At 40.8% G+C, this 19,329-nt stretch overlaps 1 protein-coding gene across 1 annotated transcript in view; it reads left to right on the top strand.

The window, feature by feature from the left end:
- LOC130087050 (sodium/glucose cotransporter 1-like) overlaps window positions 1–19,329 on the top strand; it is a 43,805-nt gene that overhangs the window by 15,687 nt on the left and 8,789 nt on the right. The window contains exons 3-6 of the mRNA XM_056253241.1: window positions 5,641–5,745; window positions 6,355–6,414; window positions 6,548–6,652; window positions 7,299–7,404. Of these exons, the coding sequence (XP_056109216.1) occupies window positions 5,641–5,745; window positions 6,355–6,414; window positions 6,548–6,652; window positions 7,299–7,404 (376 nt within the window). The remainder of the gene's footprint in view (window positions 1–5,640; window positions 5,746–6,354; window positions 6,415–6,547; window positions 6,653–7,298; window positions 7,405–19,329) is intronic.

Here is a 19,329-nt window from a genome sequence, read left to right as displayed (position 1 = left end):
AGCCATCACACTGCGCCATAAACCTACGCCTTTGTTTTTGTAAGAGGTCAGCAACCCCTAGTGGCCAAAATTTTTTACATATTATAGCTTTAACTCTGTAGTTAAATCTAGTTTTTTCCAAGTGAGACAACTCACTTGGAAATCTTTCCTGTGCTTTAAAGACTTTCAAAGACTTGTTCGTATTTTTTATTTCAACTTGTCTGGATTATTGTAATGGCCTCTATATAGGTATTAGTCAGGCCTCTCTCTCCAGAGTGCTGATGATCCAGAATGCGGCAGCTCACCTGTTGATGGGTACATGAAAGCGGGAACACATTACCCCTGTTCTCGTCTCCCTTCACTGGCTACCTGTCCATTTCAGGATTCATTTTAAGATTTTGGTGTTTGTTTTTAAATCTCTTAGTGGTTTAGCACCTAAATATCTGATCTGATCAAGCTGTATGCTCTGCTAAGAGCACTTAGGTCTGCTGACCTTGCTTTTAGTTGCAGGGGTGACCGAGCATTCGCAGGGGCGGCCCCGAAGCTCTGGAATAGTTTGCCCGGTGTAGCCACATTGAGATGTGCCTTAATTAGCTCAAATTATTTATAGGGAATTTTAATAATTAATCATGAAATATGATTAATATATTTGCATATTACAGTTATATTATCGAAATTGAAAACAGATCGATCGTATGTATGAATGGTAAATCATAACGAATTATAATTCCTCATTCATATATCAATGGTCTCATTACAGATCGATTATATGAGATAACTTTAAGGGAATTAATTTAGTTATCAAACAATCGGTTTGTCCAGCAAACAGCCGTAAGATTAACTTACCAACTTCTCAACAAAGTTATCCCTTTTTATAAACTCCAAGAAATCTCAATGTTCCGGCCGTGAACATTAATTTTCTCGTGTTTATAAAATTTACGTTACTGAAATAGTAACAACTTGTAAAGCTTTGTAGCTATGAGATCATCATTTCATTGACTTGTAAATGAGCACTTCAGGATCAATCAAGAATATGGTTTTAATAATTGAAACTACGGATACAGAATTCTACATTTGAACACAGGATACATGTATGTACAGTTAAACAGTAAAACTAACGAGACAGACGAATAACAAACAGGAGTGAGAGAGAGAGAGGTTGCGAGAGAGAAAGATTGGGAGGGAGAGAGAGAGAGAGAGAGAGTAAGAAGATGAGAGATCTTCTGGTTTGGCAAAATTCATCACAGACAGAACCTTTTGAGACAACAAGAATCACAGATCTTAAACCTCGAAAGAATGGTAAACGGTTACTTGCACAGGTAAAGCTCTTTTGTGGTTGATGTGAAGAAGGCGTGTGTGTCTCTCTCTGTCCTCGTGTCACGAGTTCGGGTTCGTCCAGCGCGCGCGAGCGCGGCGTGTTTGAATGTCCTTGTAGGTGAAGCTTGCCAGTCTGGCTGTGTTCATTTTCTTCGCGAGAAGACATGAACAGAGGAGACCTCGAAAAGGATAAAATAAACTTGAAGAAACAAAAAAAGAAAAGAAACGATGGATCATCACACTAAGGCGAGGTCCAAATGCACGAGGAGTCACATGATGAAGCTTCGAAGAGAGCAGGAAGAGTTTCAGAAGCAACCGAGTTGGAGTGAGCGCGCCGACATATATCACCTGGGAGAAATCCCGCCTCTCCCTGTCGGCTTGGCCAATCGGAGAGTTGGAAGTCACAGGCGGGAATTCAGTTTTTATTACTCTTTGTCTGAGAGCGCACGCTCCTCATCTCTGTGTGCGAGCGGGGAGGGTTTACAGTCTAAAGACACTTCGATCTTGAATGAGAGTAAAACTGATCAAAAATACACTTTACTCAATATTTGTATGCATATTCGCGTTGTTCACGCCACAAGTGTTCTACAGGTAGTAAGAACGTTATTGTAAGAGGGATATACAGTTATATTCAAAATGCATAATGAAGGTATTTATAACTCACTTTATGCTACGATAAAGTCATAGTTATTCCCATGTGACATGGGCAAACAGACACACATAAAAACACATCGAATACATCTGGTTAAATGTCTTTCAGTGAGGATATTGGAGAAAGATTTGTGTGTGTGTGTGTGTGTGTGTTGAAATGGGTAATTGTTCATCAGCATTAAGGCATTCCTTGTGGACTCTTCCTGTGTGGGGGGGGGGGGGGGGGGGGGGGTCAGGATGCGTGTCCCGTGAGACGGCGAGGTTTGAATGGTTGACCGTTTGTTGAAGACAACGCTGGCTTGTTCCAAATGTGTCATGTGCTAGGGAGACTCCAGCCATAGTGGCACCCCTGCTGGTCAACATGCCCGAAGGGGGTCGTATACAGAATGCCCCTTTGTTTACTCACGAAGAACTGACCTTTGTTTGCAAATCGGGATTCGCTAATTTAGATACATCTGTCCGGATACCCTGTCAGAGTCGCTACACCGGTAACACTTTATTTCGATAGTCCACTTTAGACATTCTACTGAGTCTGACTATAAGTAACTTTGCAACTACATGACAACTAGCAGTCATTAGAGTATTAGTAGACTGTCTGCTTAATATATGCTAACACTTTATTTTGATGGTCTGCCAACAGACATTATACTGACTATAAGTAACTTGGCAACTACATGTCAACTTATTCTACTAACCCAACAGTCTACTGACAGTCTTCTACAGTCTACTAAAACTCTAATGAGAGTTAGTTGATATGTAGTATGTTGTTGTTGTTGTTGGGAAAAAGGATGGAGGGACGGTGGGCAGTGCTCGGGGTGGTGACTGAGTAGTTCTGAGGTCATATTTTTACGGAAGTCACAACGGCTCGTGAAAAGGCACAGCTACTTTATGCAGGCTGTGTGCATTTGTCTGTGGATTTACTGTTTTGAAACTTATATGGTATTTACATAGCCCCTAGACCTCTGTTATCATGAAAAAAGCCAAGAAAATTTCAGTTTTGACGCTTTGTGAGTGTTGCTTTTTTATTGTGTCTTATTGTTTTATTTTGTGCTGTTGACTGTTTGTATCATTGATATGTGATGTGTGTACATCACTTTGATAAACACTTGCTGTTTTTAAAAAGTGCTTAATAAATAAACTTTGACGTTGACTTTGAATTTACCGAAGAACCAAATTAGCCATCGATTAGAAGATCTGGCATGTATTATGACAAGATGTATTACATATCAGATGTATAAAGCGAGGTATGAAGAATGGACCCCAGGTGTTAGTAATCTGTACCTAATCTGTGTTTCAGAAAGCCATTTTTAACTCTCTGGGGTCTGAGGTGTTTTCTGGGCCCTGGAGGTTTTCTGACATGCCCTGACATTTGTGATTATTTCTGTTACTATTAACATTTTCATGGCTAAAGTCTGATTACACCGTATTCAGCACAAACTCTGCTACAATAATATGTGAGCAGCATGTATGTAAAAGTTTGTAGTTTTGAGAAAATGGAAGCTTTAGCGTATGTTCTGCCAGGAAGACTCAATTGTTATACGTCACTTATTACTTTCTCATCTAACCAATCGTGTTCTAATACTCGTAGTACAAAAGATCGGTACTTACACAGGTCTGAGTTCGCAGATGCTGACGCCAACATTCACCTCCATCCTCCCCACCACCACCACCAGGATGGTCCCTTCCCATACCCCCCGGGGGGTCGGCTGTGCCCCTGCCTTCGCCTTCAGGCAGGAAATGCAGAATCCGTTACCCTCGGATTGCGAGTTATGGACGGGGCCTACGTCAAAGAACTTTATATCACAATACTTGCTTGCTGGGCCGTTAATGAATTATGCTTTGTTACGTCATTTTGCCTCCCGGGTCTTTCTGGTAGAAATTACGTTTATGCATGCTTTGTGAAAAAAAAAAAACATTATTAGTCAATGAAATAAGGCCATAAAACCCATACTGATTATTTGTTCACAAGACTTTTGAAAATTGTATCATGTAGCCTAGAATTTTTGCTTCAAACGGTGTGAAAATCATCCTGCCCACTCATTCACATAAAACAATATATTGATTTAAAATGGCCCTATCAGGTGGGATTGTGAGGGAACTAGAACAAAGAATGCAGAGAGATTAAAAGAATGACTTTTTGATTGTTTAGATTTATTTACAACACAACATAATACATAACAAAGGACAAAAAGGCACATTATTGAGCACACTAATCTAAACAGAGAGACTCGAACAGTCACACACCTTTGTGCCATTCCTGAAACAGTTCCTGTTCAACATACCTGTCATTTCCAAGGTGTTTGCTTTTTCATTTTACCATGTTCATGTACAGAGACTCATGTAAATGTTTAAGTCAGCAGGACTCATCAGTGGCATATGGTCCCTGAAAAAAAAAACAAAAAAAAACCCAGCTGTGAACATGCTGATATCAGGAGCAACTGCACAATTTGGGGGAGATAATCTAATTGGGATTTTTCTAGTTAAAATTGCGATTTAAAATTCACAAAAATATATATATAGAACACCAGTTTTTTTTTTTTCAAATGCACAGCGCGAGTGACCCTAACTCACAGCGCGTGCAGAGACAGCTGAACCGATCGAGCCGCTCCTCACTATGAAACATTATATTTACCACATTAAACATTTACAGATATGTGCTTTGGCTCTTTTGACTCAGGCTGCCCATTCAGGCTCTCTCTAAGCTGCCAAAATAATACATTTGCCGCAGCTGTACACAAGGCGATCCGAGTTCGAGACCATGTTCAAGGTTCAGGCTTTATCAAGCCAACATCAAAGTTTGTTCACAAACTTTAGCTTCTAGTTTTACTTTGTTACTGATATGGCATGATAATGACGCTAACTGCCCCTCTATTTCAGAACCTTTATATAATGATAGGGTGAATGAAATCTTTGGTGGGGCCATAATGCCATGATGCCAGATGCAACCCACAATTTATTACAGCTGATAAGCTTTTCTCATGCAGCATTTATGGAGCAATCATGCTTTGGTCCATGACATAAAGTTATCACTGTAACGAGGTTCATTGTTGTGGGAAGAAGGAGGTGGGAACCGCGAACAATCAACAAGTTTAATAATATAAAATAAAACAAATACAAAACGAAAGTAATAGACAGCAGCCCCTCACGGACGACTGCTTTCACGTATAATAAAACAAAACACAACATAAGTTCAGGCCTGTTCCTCTCTCGATCTTCACAGTCGTCGCTCCTCCTTTATCCTTCCGCTCCTCCGTGAGAGATACGAGACCGGTGCATCTCACAGGTGTCATTCATCATAAATCATGCCACCGGCCTCGCGTCGCTCTCTCATGGCCCTCGACCTCGTCCTGCTCGCCACAATCACTTTATACGAAAGTTTGAAGCTTTTTATTTGTTATTACAAAGTTCATTGTTCCAATCTTTATTGTTTGAGTTACACCTCAGGTTGTGCACAAGAAGCCGTTTTTATAGCTTATCATCGTGGTGATTGGATTTGCTAGATATAGTCAAACAGTAGACAGAGTTAATATATTCTGAAGCAAGACGCTTCACATACAGTTCCCACAATCCTTTGCTGACTTTTGTAACCAATCTGACTTTCTGTTGGGTTTACCCCTCACACTGAATATCAAATGTTTGTTTAATAATAAATATAATATGAAGCAAAACTAAAGTATCTTAAACTTTTTTCAGATTGGAGCCTCTCTCTTTGCAAGTAACATTGGAAGTGGGCATTTTGTGGGACTAGCAGGAAGTGGAGCGGCTGCTGGTATTGCCATTGGAGGCTTTGAGTGGAATGTATGTTTAAAAAAAGCTTAATAATTATATGATATTTAATAATTATGATGTGTGTCATGAAATATGTTTTAGCCTACTATTTATGACTATATGGATCATTAAAAAATAATGTTTTATAAGTATTTTGCATATATATTGAACTATATTATTGCAATTTTTATTATTAATTATTTATTAGAAGGATAAAAGTATACTATGCATTATTATTATTATTATTATTATTGTTGTTAAGGATAAGATATTAATAATATATTAAGGAACCAATTAAACATCAATGTTATTTTAATATTTATATATTGTTATAGTGTTTATTAATATTTAAAATTAGCTCTTATTTTTTTATTTTCATGTTTCATTTTAATTTAATTTTAAGTTTGTCATTTAGTTATTTACTTTAGTCATTTTTTTTATATTCCTATTTAGCTATAATTTTTTTTTATTTAAGTTGAAGTTTAAATTTAATTTACTAAAATGAAATAAATGAAACCCTATTGTAAAGTGTTACCCTTTTATTTTTAGTAAACAATTACAACACTGATGGGATTATGTGTAGAAAATATAAAATAAAATATCTGTAATTACAATCTCTTTTTAATTTTCCCTTCTCAGGCTCTTGTTGTTGTGATTATTCTGGGATGGCTCTTCGTGCCAATCTACATAAAAGCTGGGGTATGCTTACATTTCTTCCTCTTCAACCAGCATTACAGAACAAATCTTTCAAATATTGCTTACTTACACAACATGAATGTGTACTTTATCTCTATGGTATAATTTTTATGGTCTTTATTGACGTTATCTGCAGGTCGTGACCATGCCGGAGTACCTGAAGAAACGCTTTGGTGGGCAGCGTATCCGTATCTATCTCTCTGTGCTGTCCCTGATTCTCTATGTTTTCACCAAAATCTCTGTGAGTCCAAAATCTGTCTCAGACCTTACAGAAAAGTGCATGAATCAAATGGTAATAACATGGTACTTTGAGAGGTAGTTGTCATGCAATACTTTTAGAAAACTTTAACATACTATCAGTGGTGTAACATGCTACACTCAATCGAAAACTATTTTAAAAGTATTTTGTTATTTCGTTAATTATTATGAATGCAGATTTTTTGACCAATTATGAGAGACTGCATGCACACATCAAGTACAAGAACATTTGAAATAAACTACTGAAGGCGTAAAATAAATTGTAACCAGTTTGTGTATCAGTTAAAAGACCAAAAATATACACTTCCCCTTATGCTTTTATTTAAAGTTTTACCTTACATTTGCTTTTTCCCCTTATGTGTATATTGACAATGATTAAATGAAAGATGAGTTGGAACTTGCTACCATTTTCACAATATGGTGCTGTCTGTCCAGCCTCTGTATTTAGTTATCTTTACATAAAGTCTTCACTAACACAGTTTATAGTCTGAAATGGCGGTGATTTTCTTTGTAGAAATATCTTTTATTGCCATGTGAATTCAGACTAAAATGGGTTTAGATTATAAAGATAGAGACATTGTTTTGAAATGGAAAGTTCAAACTATTTTTCTCCCTTTTCCCCTTCTCAGGGGGACATGTTTGCAGGGGGCATTTTCATCAACCAGGCTCTGGGACTGAACATTTACCTTGCCGTGATTATTCTGCTGCTGATTACAGCTCTTTATACAGTAACAGGTCTGTTGACGTAAATGTTGCAAACTTGCACTATTGTATTGTATTATATATATATATATATATATATGTGTGTGTGTGTGTGTGTGTGTGTATAATACAATACAATACAGTGTGTGTGTATGTGTATATATATATATATATATATATATATATATATATATATATATGCACTCCCATTCCCTGCATTCCATTTGTTTTTCAATCATTTAGGAATGCAAAATTCTTTTTTTTATATGGTCCCTGAAGTTTATACTACAGCAGAGAGTAAAGTCCAGAGTTGTAGGACCATGCGGTGGGATGCTTATTGTAGCGTGATATTTGTGTTATGAGGAATTGCCCATTCTGACAATAGAGGATAAGCCTGTGCAAGGCAAGCTGTATTGTGACTTTAAACTTCTGTCATGGTCTGTTGTGTAATAGGTTTATCTCAGGAACAAACCAGCCCACCAATAAACTATAAGAAATCAGACATCGTCCTGCCAGCTGTAAATATTTACATGAGCTGTCGCTGCGAGTGTTTGTATTGTCCTATTTTGTATTGTGTTTGTATTGTATTGCGGCTGCTAAACTGCTGTTGCTAAAGCTTTAGAGAAATCATTTTTTTAGAAACATTTATCAACCAAACCAAAGACATGTGGTTCGACCAACATGTAAAAATGACCCTCTGTGGTCTGAGGTGTTTTCTGGGCCCTGAAGGTGTTCTGACATGCTTCGAAATTTGTGCTTATTTCTGTTACTTGTAACATTTTCATGGCTAAAGATTGATTACACTGTATTCAGCACAAACTCTGCTACAATAATTTGTGAGCAGCATCTATGTAAAAGTTTGTAGTTTTGAGAGAATTACGTTTATGCGTGGTTTGTGAAAAAAAAATTGTCACTGAAAAAAGGCCATAAAACACATATTGATTATTATAAGTCTTTTGAAAATTGTATCATTTAACTATGTGAAAATCATCCTGCCCACTCATTTGCATAAAACAATATATTGATTTATAATTTGTAAGACATGTTTTGTGTATGCGGGGAGGGCTTGAATCATCATGAATATTGATGTGTTTCACACCTGGGAAGACAAAGTGTAGACAAAGACAAAGACGGTGTGCAGGCGGTTTATAACTATAAATCATTTGAAAGGAACACTTCACACTACACTTGAGAAAAATATATGGATTAGGATTATCATATGTTATCATATGTATGTGTTGCAGGTCCCGGCACAGGAGACCCAGCTGACAGATTACTGTTATCTGTAAAACAGGATTCAATGAAAAGAACAAGAGAGAGTCGCGTCTGCTCTTTCACAGCTCCTCTGCAGATATGAGGGAGCATGCGCAGTTCACGGTTTCGTTTCGCGACTTTCCAGCCAGAATGTCAAAATAAGAGTCCATTATTTCTGTCCATATAAATGTAAATATATATTTCTTAATTTGCATATAAACACAACATAAGACAGTAATGCAATCATTTTACTCATAACAATATACATATTCAAAAGAAAGGAAAAAAACACAATTGTGTACATACTTTGTGTGTATCACACTCTCCCTGACAAAATAAGAAAAGCTCCAGTGGTCAACCTCTTACCTCGAATATGTGCAATCAACACATGGGCGCATTGAAATTGTAAGGTATGTATGTGTGGGGAGTGTATGAATTGGGATAACCAATTTGTGGCAAGTAACTATTTATACCCCAGAAAGGTACATGTGTGATCGGATAAGCTGTTCTGCATTAAGTGTCGGGTATGGCCGTAGCACAGGCTGACCTAAAGTGTCATAAGTGTAAATCTGTCGTGGCCTTTTCTCTCTAGCAGACCTTCTCCCTGCAGCTTCATCCCCCAAACTTGGAGTTTCAGCCTCCCTTTCTACTCCCTCTGGCTCAACACAAGCAGCTGTTTCCCTCTCCTCGTCCACATCATCCTTCACGGGTGGTGCCAGGTAGGTATTTGGTTCTCTTTCTGGTGAATTTTCCAGTATCCTTGATACCCCCCTTCTTTGTGTTTGATTGAACTCTTCTCTTACAGGTGCTCGCTCAGGTAGCAGGTTATTCATTGGTTCCGTCCAGCTAACTGGATTTCTCAGCCAGTATCCTCCCCCACTACTTTCCTCATCTGAGTCTGTCATGTCACTGTCTCGGTCTCTAATGTCTTCTCTGTTGGGTGACTGACCTCTTTTCTTTTTTTGTCTTTCTGGTTTTGTCGATCGGAATGTCGTCGTGGGAGCCTCCATAGTTAAGTCATTCACCAGTACTAGTAGATTCCGGTGCAGTGTCCTAGTTTTCTTATTGTCCCCATTTTCAGGGGAGACTACATAAACTGGGTTATCATATACCTGCCCCTTCACCACGTAAACCACCTTTTCCCAGTAGGATCGTAATTTCCCTGGACCCCCTCGTTCTCCAAGGTTTCTAACGAGCACTCTGTCTCCCACTTTCAGTACCACTCCTCTCACCTTTCGGTCATATTGAGCCTTCCCTCTCGCACTTGCTTGACGACTGTTTCCTTCAGCAATCTTGTATGCCTCAGCCATCCGCGCCGCCCACTGATTTGCATATCCCTTTGAAGTGACTCCGTCCGATGGCTCCACCAGGCCGAAGATCAGGTATACTGGAAGGTGAGGATGCCGTCCGTACAACAGGTAAAAGGGAGAATATCCAGTGGACTCGTGCCGTGTACAGTTGTAGGCATGCACGATTTGAGGTAAGTGCTCTTTCCACCTTTCTTTTTCTTTGTCTGCCAGTGTCCTCAACATCTGTAGAAGGGTCCGATTGAACCTCTCGACTGGGTTTCCTTGGGGGTGGTATGGCGACGTTCGAGAGTGGCCGATTCCAGCAAACTGTTGGAGAGTGTGAGAAAGTTCATTGTCAAACTCGCGGCCCTGGTCATGATGTAACTTGGCCGGATACCCAAAGCGCGGAATGTAATCTTGGAACAAGCGCTCAGCTGCAGTCCGCCCTGACTTGTTCTTGGTTGGGTAGGCTTGGGCGAACCTTGTGAAATGGTCCATGACGACCAGGATATATTCATATCCTCCAGGTGCAGGTAGTCAATGCAGACCAGCTCCATAGGTGAGTGTGTTATGATGCTACCCATGGGCGCTCGTACATGTACAGTCGGTTTCTTCTGTTTTATACATGGGCACTTTCTGGTCACATATTCTTCAACTTCAGCTTTCATGTATGGCCAGTAGAACCGTTCCCTCGCCAGGCTCAGTACTCGCTCCGTACCCACGTGTCCCATCTTGTCATGGAGGTGCTCAAGTGCCAGCTTTTTGTACTTGCTCGGTAAGACAAGCTGTTTTCTCTCCCTCGTTCTTCGATATAGGACTCCTACCTCAAGATGTAACTTATTCCACTCATACATCAGCTTTCTATTGGTTCCTGTCAAAACTCCACTCATCTCGTCTGTGAGGGTGACACCCTCCTCCTTCCATTGTCTCACTTGAAAGATTACAGAATCTTCTTTCTGGGCTGGAATCAGTTCATCCTGTCCTATTGTCGGCAACCAGGTGGTGGGTTGACGTGGTTCATCCTCCCCAGTCGACATATACAGGGCAGCAACCCAGGCCACGTCCTTCATCTTCGACACATGACTGCCCTCCCATGCTGCTTGGATTGCCCCCGCGGGTAGCCCTTCCGTGCACTCTGAAGTGTATACATCAATGTCCAGAGGAAGACGAGACAAGGTGTCTGTGTCGATGTTGACCTTTCCTGGCCGATACTTGACATCGAACTGGAAGTCAGATAGCTCCCTGACCCATCGATGGCCCACTGCGTTAAGCTTTGCTGTGCTCATCACGTATGTCAGGGGGTTGTTGTCGGTGTACACTGTGAAGTGTGGTGAGTAGAACAGGTAGTCCCGGAACTTCTCGCACACCGCCCACTTCAATGCCAGGAACTCATGTTTACCACTGTGTAATCTGTAGTTCCTCTCCATCGTTGTCAATGTTCTGGATCCATATCCTATTACTCTCAACCTCCCGTCTTGTCGCTGGTATAGGATGGCCCCTAGGCCCCTTTCGGATGTATCAGTGTGGAGCGTGAAGGGTAAGTTGAAGTCCGGATATGCCAGTATAGGTGGGCTTGGTAACATACCAATTAGTTCCTCCAGGATCTGTTGGTGATCCCTGGTCCATTCTACTGGAGTTCTGGAGGGAACTTGTGGGCCTTTAGCTTTCTTCCTGCTGTGAGTATCCCATGTTGTTCCAGGCTTCATCTGCAGCAGTTCGTACAAGGGTTTTGCTCTCCTGGAAAAGTCTTGAATGAAGGCACGGTAGTAACTGAGGAACCCAAGTAGCCTCCTCACATCACTTACTGTCTGGGGAGTCCTGATTGTCCTCCAGGTCCTTAGGATCTATCCGCACTCCTTCCGCTGACACCAGCCGTCCGACGTACCTGACCTCACTCTGGAACATTTCACACTTTCCAGGTTTCAGCTTTACACCATGATACTGGAGGGCCCTCAACACTCTATAGATGTTCTCAACATGCTCTTCAAAGGACCTTACATAGCACAAGACGTCATCTAAGTATGGGATACAGCACTCATCCCTGAGCGAGTCAAGCATTTCTTCCATACTGCGTTGGAAGGCAGCAGGCGCATTGGACAACCCAAAGGGGATCCGGACCCACTCATACAGCCCCCAGGTTGTCATGAATGCTGTCATGTGTCTGGATCCCTCTGCGATGTACCCCTGGTAGTACGCTTTGCCTTGGTCGAGAATGCTGAACCAGGAGTATCACCCAAGGGTGTCAATCAGATCCTGTATCCTAGGCAATGGGTGACGGTCAGGGATGGTTTTCCTGTTCAGGAGACGGTGATCAACACAGAGCCTCAGCTTGGCATCCTTCTTGCAGACACAGACTACTGGAGCGGCATATGGTGACTTTGATTTGAGGATCCATCCTTTTGCTAGGAGATCATGTATGTAGCTCTTCACCTCATTAAACAAGGGTTTTGGCACTGATGAGTACGCCCTCTGAACCGGGATGTCTTCTTTAAGTGTGATTGGCATCTGCAAGCTGGGTATGCAACCAATGTCATTGCCATCTCTGCTGAAGGCACCAGACTCCTCATACAACATTCTTTGAACAACCTCTCATTGGCCCTCTTCCAGGTGGAACAGGTTGACGGGTGGATGCCACAATGATGTTTTCACCTCATCCTCTCAAGTGGTCGCAGAATGGATCATTGTCTGCGTTGGCTCACTTGTTTTACCAGGCTCCACTAATATCCTCTCAATCCGCTGTAATGTTCCAATCACTGTGCCACATGGCAGGGTCACATCAACCACTGTGCTATTTCCAATGGGCATGGAAACACAAGGGTCACTTTGGGGTTGTATTTCTAAGAGCCCCTCTCCAATGTCCAAGAATCTCAAATGGTCACTATTTTCATGAGGCTCAAACAAGACCACTGTGTCATCTTCAAAGGGATTCTGCACTTCACCCAAGTCACCTGTCCTGCCCGGATAACTACCCCTCTTGGACCAACCTTCAAGTACCCATCTCCGTTATCTTCCTCAACAGCTTGGATCACCTTGACTAAAGTTTGTGCCTTTTCGTGAGGGATATCAATGGCCCCGGCCAGTAGTGAAGTAAGTGTTGGCATCAACTGGTCAGACTGTCCTTGAATCAGTTCTTCAACTAAGTTGAAACCCAGAGTGGTCTCTCAATTGGCATTTTACTCACCAGGAATGGGACATTAATAGATAGACTCGGATCCTCATTTCCTAGCAGGTTGACTGTGATGACCGCCCAGCCGTCAAATGGGATGAGGTCTCCATTTACAGCGTAGACTTTCAGATCATCTTGACACCCAAGAAGTTCCCGAAGCGGCCTCACCTCAACACTTGGCAGATATTTCTCTTTCTACTCACTGTCCACCATGCTGACTTGGGCACCTGTGTCAAGTAATGCCCTCACTGTCAAGCCATTCAAGTCGCACTGGGTCAGTGCCTTGCTTCCGATCAATTTGATTATGTTGTCATTTTTGGTCTTACAGGAGCCTAGAACACTTGCTCCTTGGCTCCTGGACCTCACCTCATTTGTAGATTTGTTTGTTTGTCTCTGGTGCTCTTGTTCTTGTTCTAGCACTTATCTCTCCCTAGGCCTGGCCGGCTTTGGGGGAGCAACGTCTGGTTGGGGCATTTGCTGTGCGGTCACTGGTTGCCCCTTGGCAGTGGCCGGTTCCCGTTTCCGTCGCTGAGGTCGTCGTAGGCACCCCACTGCCTGGTGTCCATCCTCACCACAGATGAAACAGTGAGTACAGTCCTGTCGCCCTTCGTCCGCACACCATGGACAGCAACGCCAGCGGCTCACCCGGCGAGAGGATGGTTGGCTGGAGGAGCATTGGCAGCCACCCTCCGTTCACACTGGCTTGGAGTGTTGTATAGCGTCTACAATGCTGGTTAGAGCATCAATCCTGGCAGTAAGAAGCTTAATCTGATCGTTCTGCCCTTTTTATGCAGCAAACCCCTTTGGAGCTTTCACATCTCCGCCAGTTTCATCGCTAACTTGGGCACTATTAGCCATGGATGGTTTTGCTCTGGTTGGTGGGCCCAGTCGACGCAGCCTCTCATTCTCGTCACTTGTGATTTTCATAACGTGCCTGAGGATATTACATCACTATCGGCTAGCAAGGATTTCAGCTCGCTGCGAATATCTTTACACCGGTGGCTTAGACCCTGGTAAACAGTGTGTAAGAACACATCCTGCACCGTAGCTGCACAATACTCCCTGTCTGAATCTGCTTGTTTAGTACAGGAACTGTTGAGGGGTTTTGTGTTCACTCTGCTTGGTACACATTAGTTCTTGGAATAGCTCTGTGCTATTTCGGTCCCCCAAGTGTGATTGTAAGAACCCCTTTAGTTCAGCTACAGTCATGTCATCTTTGTTCATCAGCATATATTTAAAAATGCCTGGCTTGATAATTCGCAGCACCCCTCTAACAACGTCGACATCGCTGAAGTTTTTTTTTACTGCTGTCAATTTGCCTGCAGACATTGTTAAACGAGATGTCTGACGAGTTATCTCCAATTTGGCCCCCATGTATCTTAAACTCACGGGGCTGGATATACTTGAACCACGGTTTCGTTCGCGACTCCCCAGCCAGAATGTCAAAATAAGAGTCCTTTATTTCTGTCCATATAAATGTAAATATATATTTGTTAATTTGCATATAAACACAACATAAGACAGTAATGCAATAATTTTACTCATAACAATATACATCTTCAAAAGAAAGGAAAAAAACACAATTGTGTACATACTTTGTGTGTATCACATATGGATTAACATTCGTTATGATGTTATGAAATGAGATTGGTGTAAAAACATGTAGCCTAATGTTTGACGCGTTTTGCTTTTCAAATGCACAGTGCCAGTGACCCAAACTCACAGAGCGTGTAGAGACCGTTTACTGAAGTGATCGAGCCGCTCCTCACTATGAAAACTTATATTTACCACATTAAATATTTACGTTTAAGCAGATATCCACAAACACAGAATTTCATAGAAAACATTGGTCTAAACATTATAATATTCATCCTTGTATACTATTCATAAAAAGATCCTTGTGTCGTACATATTTATTTACCATTTAAAGGTTGCCTACCAGTCTATATTCAACATGTTTCCATCGATTTCATACATTTTAGTCTGGCACCAGTTCAACTAGTAGCCTAAAATGTGAGGTTTATGCAACAATAGCACGCTAACTAATATAAGTGAGAATAAATTTCTTACCTTAAAAATCTTCAAATCGTGTTCTTTTTCTTCTGAGGTAAATCCAAGGTAAACTCACAGCGTGTCTTCCAAACTTGATGAAAAGCAGAAGAATGATAAAAGTTGATCCTTTGTTTTGAGGTAATGGGGGCGTTTACCAGTCGATTAACAAGTGAGTTGCTTGTGCGCGGGTGGGTGTGGTCACATTAGAGATAATGAGCAGAGGCTTGAGAAACTCTCGTTGGTTTCATACGGATTACTTAAACAGAGAATATTTGTTTTGATATGAATTGTATCATTTAAAAATAGACACATCAAGCTTTCTAAATACACATCTCTCATGTCTATGTGAAAAGTATTCGCTGAGTTACAGTTCATTATCTGTCGCGTTTCAGAATGGACTTACAAAAATCGACATTGTTATTTGAGTCTCTTTCACACTGATAAGGAAAAAAACTAGGCGATCACGACAGCTGACCCCAGGGGGTTAATATTTTAGTAATTAGTAGTAATGAAGCTGCAACTTAATCAGTTTAAAATATATTATAAATATATTATAAATATTATGGCTTCCACCAATCCGCCTGTGGCAGTCCCCCCCGTCTGCTCGTCGCCAAGGACGTCCTTCTGCGGCCTCTACCTCCACCTCAGGCCATGCAGCCCTACCCAGTCCTCGCCAGACCCTCTAAGCGTCAGGAGAAGCGGCGTTCTTGAGACGTGAAACCCAGAGATGGAGGAAGCTGCTCTTTAGAAGACGGTGGACACACCGCTCCTTCCCCCCGGAGGAGGGCCGTGTGGAGAATCCTTTAATGAGTTTATTTTTTGTCCCTACAATTTCAACAAAGGAGCAATTTCCTCAATTTCTGGGTCCTAAGATGCAGCTCGGTTGACAGTGAGTGACACTATGCCTTGCCACTCTCAGCCCTCTCTTCTATCTCCAGTAGGCAGGAGTTTGCGGTTCGAGGATGCGACACCTTGTCATGTGTTTCCTGCCATTCCCTCACAGGAACCGTAAAGCCAGACAAGTGTTGCACCGCACACTCAGACCCCACTCACTATGCTCCTCACTGGTGGACTCCCCTGAGAAAGGACCTGCATTTGCAGGGATGGGGCACCGTATGGTACCTGCCACTTAAGTGGCCTACCCCCAGCGGTAGTCGGCACTATCACTTCATCACACTATCACTGCTGGCCTGTTTCCACCGAACAGTGCATCCTGGTGACATAGCCTCTGTTGATAATAGACATGATCCACTAGGAATCTTGATTCATCAGACCAGGCCACTTTCTTCCAATCATCCACAGTCCAATCTCGATGATCTTGGGCCCATTTCATGTGTTATTGACGATGTCGTGCAGTTAGAATGGGGACCTGGCTGGGTCGTCGGCTACGCAGGCCCATACGCAGAAGGCTGCGATGAACTGTGTGCTGTGACACATTGCCCTGGTCACCACTGTTGTAGCTGCTGGTGATTTGTCGCACTGTGGAACAATGCGCAACAGTCTCCGCTTCCCTCTGGCATCAATGAGCTGCGGACGACACACGGCTGGATGACTGCTCGTCGTTTGGCCATTCGTGCACTACTTTTTTCATATGTACTCACTACAGTGGCATGTGAACAACCCACAAGGCACGACGTTTCCGAGATCGAAGTTCAGAGGCGCCGTGCCATCACAATCTGTCCTTTCTCTGAAACAATAAAACTACATATAGCCTACATGCAGCTTAAAACAAAACATGGATGAAACGTAAATGGTCTCCATTGTATGCACGTCATACAAACATTATCATCATCATTTGAATGTGTGGTGGCATGACATGACATAACATGCAGTACAGGTATAAACACTGCTGTGACTGTTTTTTTTTTAACATCCACATTAAATAAAACTACAAGAGACCACGTGAAAAATATCCAAAAATATATTATATATTTTCTTAATCTATTTATATACAACATCTTTCATCAGCAAAGACATTCAGTGTTGTGCTAGTTACTAAGAAATAGTAACTAGTTACAGTTACTAGTTACTTCATTCAAAAAGTAACTCAATTACTTTGTTGATTACTTACACCAAAAAGTAATGCGTTACTGTTAAAAGTAACTTTTTAGTTACTTTTTTAAAGAAAGTTCTTAAATGTTCCCATTAATGCCCTTTTATGCGTTATGGTCTATACAAATACAAAACTGACTTAAACAGAAAGTAATTTTTAAACACTATTTTATTTAAGTCAGACCAGCACAAACTGAATATATCAAGGATTTCTGAAATAAATAACAAAACAAGCATTTTTAAAGCTAGTGACTTGTTTGCTTTCTCAACATTGATATGTTCATGCAGCTGACAGTACATTTTTACCACTGTGGTTTTTACTGCATGAATTAATATTTGAGAAATACAATTGTACCTTGATCATTCTTGTTAGTTCATAGTATAGGCCTACATTAACTAAGGAGATACAAATACATCTAACAATGAATGATACTTCTACAACATTTATTAACCATATTTAATGCTAAAATTGTAATCTTATTGTAAAGTGTTACCATTTATATGATTCAAGCTTAAAGAAGATGGCCATATTTAAATATCTGCAAAGGCCAGAGCATTAAAATTACATAAATGTAGACCTATATTACATGTACAGTCTTTTACTTTATTTGCTTAAATTTTAGAACACTTGATTAGACTTGATGTCGGCTGCGTGAACATATCAATGTAAGCAATCAATCACGTCACTAGTTTTAAAAATACAACTTCGCCGGCTAATGAATGCATAAAAGTGACCAGCTGGATATAAACTAATGCAAATAGATGGTAACAATTGCGACATAAAACATGTGGGTCAGGTCTGCGTGTGTTTTTGTCACATTGCTTTAATCGCTTGAGGTAAGTTAGCCGTTACTAGCCTAATGTTATTCCTCTCAGACTCGACGCCAAGCTTCTGTTCTTTCTCTGCTGATGCAGCATCTACTCAAAAAATGTATTACTTTATAATGATATGGCAATGTGTACTTAAGTGTTCTGTATCCATACCGTTTCGCTGTCTGTGTTTTAAATGCGCATCAAGTGCTCAGCGCTCTCCGTGAAGCTTGTAATCTCCGTGCTCGCGCTGCCTCACGTGTACGTAAACAACTCAGCCAGTGAGTTTGTTATGTGTCCTCAGGTGTCCTCTCGCTCTGTATAATGCTAGCAGTCTCTTCAGTGCTCTACTGTGTAATGACAGCGCACACTTCTCAGCCGCTCCAGCAACTAATTCATTTAAAAAAGTAACGGACAACGCGCCATATGGTAACGGTAACGGAGTTAATTTATTTAAAAAGTAATGCGTTACAGTATTAGTTACTGTCAAAAGTAACTGCGTTACAGTAATGCGTTACTAGTAACGCGTTACTGCCCAACACTGAAGACATTGTTGTGGTTTCTATGAGTTTATGAATCTAAAATCTTAACGTTTTATGGTATGCAGATGAATAATAATTCTTTATGATGTAAAAATAAGAATCCATCAATACTTAAAATAAATGTTGATGTTCACACGTGGACTAAATAGCTGTTAATAAACTATTGCTTTAACTGATCTCTAACTTCTTTAACTTAAGTAAACACAGAAATGAACCGATCAACTGCACTTTTCTCAGCGTGCCATGATTTCTTATTTTGAGATTTTATTGGTGGTTGTCAAACAAGAAAATGGTCTATTACCGCCACCGACTGGTATGAAGTGTGGATCAGAATGACATATTTCCCCTCCCTTTTTATATCCTCTCCCAAAAATGAGTAATTTTAAGATACTGAAAAAGATTGATTTTTGAGTTAGTGTATAAATTCCATTTTTATTTTTGCTAGATTTTTTTTATTAAAATCCTTCTTTCAGTCTCATATTTCTGACAGTATATTTTTGACAGCACAACATGTTCCGTTTTTTTTCTTGCCCAATCGTCCAAATCTTATCCTTGATATTATTATTATCTCATCTCTCATTTTTTCCTGCTCTTCTCATCTCTCCTACTTTCCTTTGAATTCTATAAAACCATTCGCCTTTTTATCCTTATTCCCATTGTTTTTGCCACTTTTTTTTTTACCTTTTTTAAAATAATACTCTTCATTTCATTCTGACTTAAACTCACTGATAAATTTAAGTCATTGTTTTTTTATGGCTTCTTTTGCTGCCTTATCTACTATTTCATTTCCTTG

The sequence above is a fragment of the Rhinichthys klamathensis genome, unplaced genomic scaffold (genome assembly GCF_029890125.1).
Source record: "Rhinichthys klamathensis goyatoka isolate OS25496 unplaced genomic scaffold, OSU_Roscu_1.1 h1tg000104l_1, whole genome shotgun sequence".
In the NCBI taxonomy this organism is placed as follows: domain Eukaryota; kingdom Metazoa; phylum Chordata; class Actinopteri; order Cypriniformes; family Leuciscidae; genus Rhinichthys; species Rhinichthys klamathensis.
The sequence above is the reverse complement of the archived record's forward strand: the minus strand, read 5'-3'. Positions and strand labels throughout refer to the sequence as shown.